Below are 6416 nucleotides of genomic sequence, written 5' to 3' on the forward strand. Positions count from 1 at the left end.
GGAGCCCACATATCTCACTCCTTCCTGTCTCCCCAGTATTTCGCGCCTTGTTGTCATAGTCTGTGAGTTTCTGAAGCCATTTGGATGTACAGTATTAAATGTGTGTGTGTGTGTGTGTGTGTGTGTGTGTGTGTGTGTGTGTGTGTGTTGCATGTAGAAGACAGTAGTTGATTCCTCCACAGCTGCCAGAGCCATAACAACTTTACTTACGGGACCTAGAAATACTACATGCAGGTTATATGCTTCAATGATGTTTGCCTGATATTGTGACCTTGACAGTTGACCTTTGACCACCAAGTCCTTTTCATGTCCTTCTGGGTTCCCAGTGGATGTTTGAAGCAATTTAGCAGAAACCCCCTCTGGGTGTTCCAGAGGTGTCACTCCGATGATAAATGGGATGAAGAGAAAACATCATGCCTGCATGTCTGTGCTGACGCTCGTCTCTTTGGTCCAGGTTGACTTTTGGGAGGAGGGCTCCGATCAGAGCGAGGCGGAGAGCGTGAGGGCCAGCAACACCACGGCTCTGCTCTCAGGCTTGAAGGGCAGCTCCGTCTACCTGATCTCAGTCAGAGCCCAGAACAGCGCTGGACTGGGTCCCTGCAGCCCCCCTTTCAACATCACCACCAAGAAACCTCGTGAGTAGAGCGAATATTGGCCTGCCTGTGATGATCCACCCCGGTCGGTTTCAGGTCGGTGACGCGTGTTGAGGAATAACTGACGCTGGAGCAGTTTCTCAGCTCTGTGCTGGCCAGGCTGGTGTGAAGGTGAATGAATACAGGCAGGAGCACAAAAGATTCAACAGTCATCAGCAGCGATGTTCTTCTTCATCTTGGTTCATCAGTAGTTACACCACCTCCTGTGCTTTGTGGTTGTTTCTTGGTTTGCTCAGGTTTTTCTTGGGGGGGTCATTCATCATCATCATCATCGGTCACTGAGCTGTGGGGGTTTGACATCTCTGCTCATCTTCCTTGGGTGAGGATGTGATGCAGGAGCTACACTTTGATCATCACTGAAACACTCCATGTCAAAGTGGCAGGGCCATCAGGAGCAGTTCGGGGTTCAGTGTCTTGCTCAAGGACACTTGGACATGGTCACCGGGGGAAGTGGGGATCGAACCAGCGACCCTTTGGTTTGGTTACGTACACGTGACAGGGGGCATGTGACTATGCAGCGGGGGGAGCAGGCCCCGCAATGCGTTGACCAGTCACAGCAGAGTGGGCGTGGTAGGGGTGGAGAAGGTGTGTGTGTGCGTGTGTGTGGGGGGGTCCTGAATCAGAGCATTTCAGAGGGAAGCAGGAAAGAGGCAGAATAAAGGAGACGCAGACTGAGATATGAGATAATTATGGAGGTTTTTTATTGATGGAATCTTTCAGTCGTGCCCCACTGGGGTCCACCGCCGCCGTATTAAAGCCCCTGAGACGAGCGCCATAGGCCTCTTTAAAGACGGTCTGCAATAAAATGCATCCACCTGCAACACCCGATGTAAGCCAAGAGAATTCCTCTGAGCTGTGGCATTCATTGGTGTCTGTGTAATTACATGTCTTCCAGCACCTCGTCAGCCTCCAGGGAATATCGAGTGGAACCTGACCAACTCTAAGATCTTTCTAAATTGGGAACATGTCAAAGCGATGGAAAATGAGTCTGAGGTGACAGGATACAAGGTGAGTTTGTCAGACTCTGAGCTGAAACTCCACGATTATTGAAACAAAAATAGAGCCTGAGCAGCTGTCATCCCAATAAATGGCTTTCTCATCGCAGTGGAAAGATGGAGTGCAGCACTGCCGCGTTGCATTACGGATGCTCCCTGTCTGGCCTTTCAAAATTAAAAGACCTGTGAATGAAAGGCGTCACGCCTCAGTGGGAATTCAGCCTCTTCCAACAGCACACTACTTTATTTGATCCACTTTGTTTTTCATCGTCTTTCCACAAATACTGTATACAAACACATAATTCGCCCGCTGATGTGTGTTTAATGAAAAGTCTTTAATGGAGCTGTGTTTGAGGGAGCTTTCAGCGCACACAGATACGATGAGTTTCATCATCTGGCAAATGCAATACTGGAAATTTAATGAATATTTCTTTGTTTGCTAAGAATGTGTCACGCTTAGTTGAAAATGTGGACTGAATGTTGTCTGATCTGTCAGTGACGAAACCCAGCAGCTCCTCCTGAAGCTTTTTGACTTCATTAGTCCTCTGGAGAGAGACAGAGATCAGACACACTCGTGACCAACATTTGACCCCCCGGGTGTTTGATTTGTGTTCCGCACACTGACTCAGTGTTGAGTGATGTCGCGTGCCTGCTGGGAGGCCATGAAGCGTCACATCCGACTGACTGAAGGTGTTCATCCTCTCGCGCTCCTGCAGGTTGCGTATCGTCAGAACTGGCAAGGCAGGGCCACCGTACTGGAGACCAACCAAACCAAAGTGGAGCTGCAGATCCCCTCTGGAGAGGACTACCTCATTGAGATCAAAGCTCTGAGCGAGGGGGGCGACGGCACCAGCAGCGGCCCCATCCACATACCAAAGATGTCCAGTGAGTTTCCAGTGCTGCAGCATTCTGATGATTAGCGTTGGAACTAAGCCGAGCGGTGGGCTCAGGAGTGCAACTCCCCCCGCGTGTGACGCACTGTTCATTAGCTTCACCGCAGCGGGACCCAGGTAGAAGGCTGCCGCCAGCAGCCTGTCCCCTCATTCCTCTACAATAGGACACCTGTACAGCGCCACCATGTGGTCGCCTGTGATTGTGTGTGTTGTGTGTGTGCGTGTTAGCGATGCAGCAGGATAGGCTCGACTCCATCGAACAACACAGCGCTCGGTTTGTCTGGTCTCTCCTCTTGTGGTCACTCGTCTGGGTTTCTCTTGGACTTAAAAAGTCTCAGGTTGATCTTCAGTTTGTCTTCTGCTCTTGAACATGGGTCATACGTGTAGGATGAGCACGTCTGTGTTGTGGTCACATCTCAGAATCACGTTAATGATGTTGGACGAACATGTCCATGTATCAGAGGACCTACAGTCACTGAGCCCCGCTGAAGTGCCATGTATCAAATTGTAGTCCCAGAGGAAGGCCACGGCGCTCTGAGACTACCATGCCATGCTGACTGAGAGCCTTCACCGACCTATCAGATTCTTCTTTGTCATGAACTTTGACTGGACAGGAAGCTCACACGCTGTGTTGCTAACGTCATGTTCTCCTTGTCTTCACAGGTCTGAACTCAGAGGGACACGCGTCTCCATTTCCAGAGCCGATTCACTCTTTCATGTTGTCTTTTCTACTCTCTATGCTCTTTTTGTAGCTCTGACGTCTTTGTATTTGGCTCCAGACACTGGAGTGACCTTGTTTCTGGCTACATTCAACATGTAGACCGTGGATGAAGCAGATAGAAGAGAAGTTGAAACATGGCTGTGCAGCAGGTAACAGCCCAGTTCCGCATGTTCATCTGCCGCTTGTCAGGGCCACCTCAGACCTCCAGGACACATCTGTCTGTTAACCATGCAAAGATGAGGGTCCTGTCTTGTCTTGGGTCCAGGTCCTAGTGTCCTGATCCCGGCATCTGTTCCACCTAGGTTTTTCTTTCTGTGACCTCCATGAACATCAAACACCAAAAGCTTCGGTTAATCTCAGGCCTCATTCACACCTGGAATTTCAATGCAACCTAATTTTATTGCTTCTCTACTGAAGGTGGAAGGTCGGGGGGGGGGGGGTGAGACCTGCATCCACTGACCCTGTATGCGAGCCCCTTCACCCCCAGTGGTGAATGTGTACATGTGTTGTTGTATGACCTACCAGCTTATATGTGGAGCTGTCACGCCGTGCTGACGTCACAGGCAGCGGGATCAGCAGTAACGTCTCCAGATACGGGGGAAGGCGTTCCAAGAGGACTGGAAGGTCAAGATGGCCGTCAACCAGAGACAGGCGTCCTCTTGGCTTGCAGGCGTCTGGTGTTCGCTCTGGCATTCACAATGGCGTTCGCTCTGGAGTTTCGAGATTCCAACAAGATCTTCCTGTTTGTGACAAGGACACGTGAATGTCAGGTCTCACAACATCAAGGGCCAAACGCACAACAGTGCAGGGTTTGAACAACACCTATTGTTTCACATTGCTGAACACCAGCCTGGCTGCTTTTATCTTGGGAGGGTCCGAGCTGGACCCGGTTGTGGCCATCACTGTTGCTGGTGCGGTCCTGATTGCCTGAGGTGTGTGAGCGTCCGTATCAGATGTAGGTGTTCGGCTTCCTCTCGCATTTCTTAAACTGTTTCCTCCTCATTTGAACCTAAAGGGAAATTCTAGTGTAACGTCCAGCACATAAGGCCACAAACCACAGAGGTCCACCACTTGGGCTGGGATCTACTGGATCTGGGTCCACGAGTCCATGACCCACTCTGCCTTGACTTGTGGAACCACCACAGATGTCCATCAAAACTGACAACAGCAGATGTGAAGTTTACTACTTGTGTTTTTCTTACTGGTTCTACACGGAACACGTTGGGTTTCAGCACCAGAACCACGTGCACCTCTGGACATGGACGTACGCAGCTGAAAAGAATTCAAGTGTCTTTGCCTTATGGAGTTTTTACAGCACGCTGATGGAAACGACTTCTGCAAAGGGCCAGTTTGTCAAACACAGAATGTGGTGTCTTCTCGGATACATCATTCATGAATGTGCTACTGTTTGCTGAGAGTTTCTGTGGAATCCTGCGTGATTCAAGGATGTCTCTATAATTCAGAGATTGTCCTCTGTTGCTGCATTATTGTAGTTATTAAAACTCTGACAGTGAAAGATGAGCGAGTTGAAAAGCCTTCGTGAAGCTGCTTTTGTGTGTCAACTTGCCTTTCATCAAACAGAATACCTTCATTCACAAGACAGAATGCTGGGAAGTGACCAGAGTAACACTTTGTTGACGGGTACATTAAGAATGCTTAGCTAACGCGTAGTTAACCATGAGTACTGATTAGTTAAGTCGTATCACTCATTATGGGAGTTCAACTCCAACAAAGTCGGATGAATGAACTGGGGTGGGAGGTTTGGGTTGAAGGGTCCATCGGTCAGTAAAGTAGCACTGATCATGATTCGGCCATGATGATTCAGCACTCTTACGAACACCTAAGCATTGTCAATGTGCCTGAATACCTGGAACAAATGACAGCAGTCGTCCTTCAGCAACCCAACTGCAGGTACGGCGACTTGTGTCCCTCAATGCTCCCTGATGCCGTTATTCGCGCGTCTTGCTCACGTCCACTAAAAGACGATCAAGACGAGCTTTGGCGGCACTCCTCCAGTGACCAGGTTCATGTGGCCGACGCAGAGTTGCAGGTTTTCAGTGTTAGAGACATTCCGCGTTGAAGTGGAACCATGTGGACCAATCAGGATTAAGACCATGTGCAGCTCAGTTCGTCTCTCACCGGTTTGCACGTACAAATGAGGAAGTGGCGTCTCTAACGTGTCTGTGACGTTCCTGCTCCGGCGTGCTGAGGAGAGCGTGGAGGCTCATTCGTGTTATGCCCTTAATCATTCATGAACTGAAGTGTGACAGAATGATTCTTTGATTGGGATGAAGCCGTTTTGCTATCTTATGAATCCTTCGTCGTATATGAAGGAGGATCCAAGCCTCCACCAGCCAGGTGTGCTCTGCCTCCATCACCTGTGTCCCTCCATCGCTACCTTTTACTGTTCAGCAGCTTCATTTCTGCTTGATGACACTGTTGATGACGTCTGCTCCCCTTTCATGATGACGAACATGCCTTCTTCAGCCGGCGCTGCTGGCGTCCTCAGTAGTGTAATACCAATGTAATACTGGGATAAGAATCTCTGTGAGATGACAAGAGAACTCAATAAAGATTTCACATTGAAACCCTCCAGGCTGCGTCTCGGCTTCTTCGGTCCGACTGTGTTTTTTCGTTGTAACACGGAGATTCCTGTTGTCGTCAAGTGAACAAAACAAATGGGAAACATGCTTGAAGGCTCCTTTACAATAACAGCCTGGATTAGTGGGATTTTTATCGCAATAAATAGACTTTTAGCTCAGAATCAATCCGAATTCAATGCAACTTTCAACACAGTGCAACTGCAGCAGCGACACAACAAAGCTCTGGACCACATTTGGCCGTTCTGAATGAGCCTCTGAGCCGTGAGTGACTGCTCTCCATCGGTTTATGCTGAGGAAGCTACAGGCTGCAGCAAACGGACTGAGATGAAGCAGGGCCAGAGCCTGAGGAGAAATTCAAGTTTGCTGATACTTTTTATTGAACAATGTTCCTACCATGGAAGAACGGGTTTTTAAAATGAAGACTTGCAGTGTAGTTGTAGTGTAACTGTTGTGTTTGAAGAGGGAAGTGTTTTCATTCCCGTATCTGGGTTTGGCGCCTGTGGAGCGTCCCCACACGCTCCTCTCTCAGCAGGCCGAAGCTGATCCCGCTG

General features: G+C 49.3%; 1 protein-coding gene across 4 annotated transcripts in view; it reads left to right on the forward strand.

Annotated features, from left to right (window-relative positions):
- cntn6 (contactin 6) overlaps window positions 1-5849 on the forward strand; it is a 104647-nt gene extending 98798 nt beyond the window's left edge. For 3 of the 4 annotated variants that reach the window (XM_086197524.1, XM_086197533.1, XM_086197515.1), the window contains 4 exons: window positions 455-635; window positions 1549-1661; window positions 2365-2533; window positions 3205-5849. In XM_086197524.1, the coding sequence (XP_086053650.1) occupies window positions 455-635; window positions 1549-1661; window positions 2365-2533; window positions 3205-3293 (552 nt within the window). In that variant the 3' untranslated portion in view covers window positions 3294-5849. The remainder of the gene's footprint in view (window positions 1-454; window positions 636-1548; window positions 1662-2364; window positions 2534-3204) is intronic. The other variant, XM_086197540.1, reaches the window with a different exon arrangement.
- The last annotated feature ends 567 nt before the right edge of the window (window positions 5850-6416 follow it).

This window comes from Aulostomus chinensis, chromosome 3 (genome assembly GCF_037954235.1).
Source record: "Aulostomus chinensis isolate RoL2024-O1b breed Wild chromosome 3, RoL_Achi_v1.0, whole genome shotgun sequence".
NCBI lineage: Eukaryota > Metazoa > Chordata > Actinopteri > Syngnathiformes > Aulostomidae > Aulostomus > Aulostomus chinensis.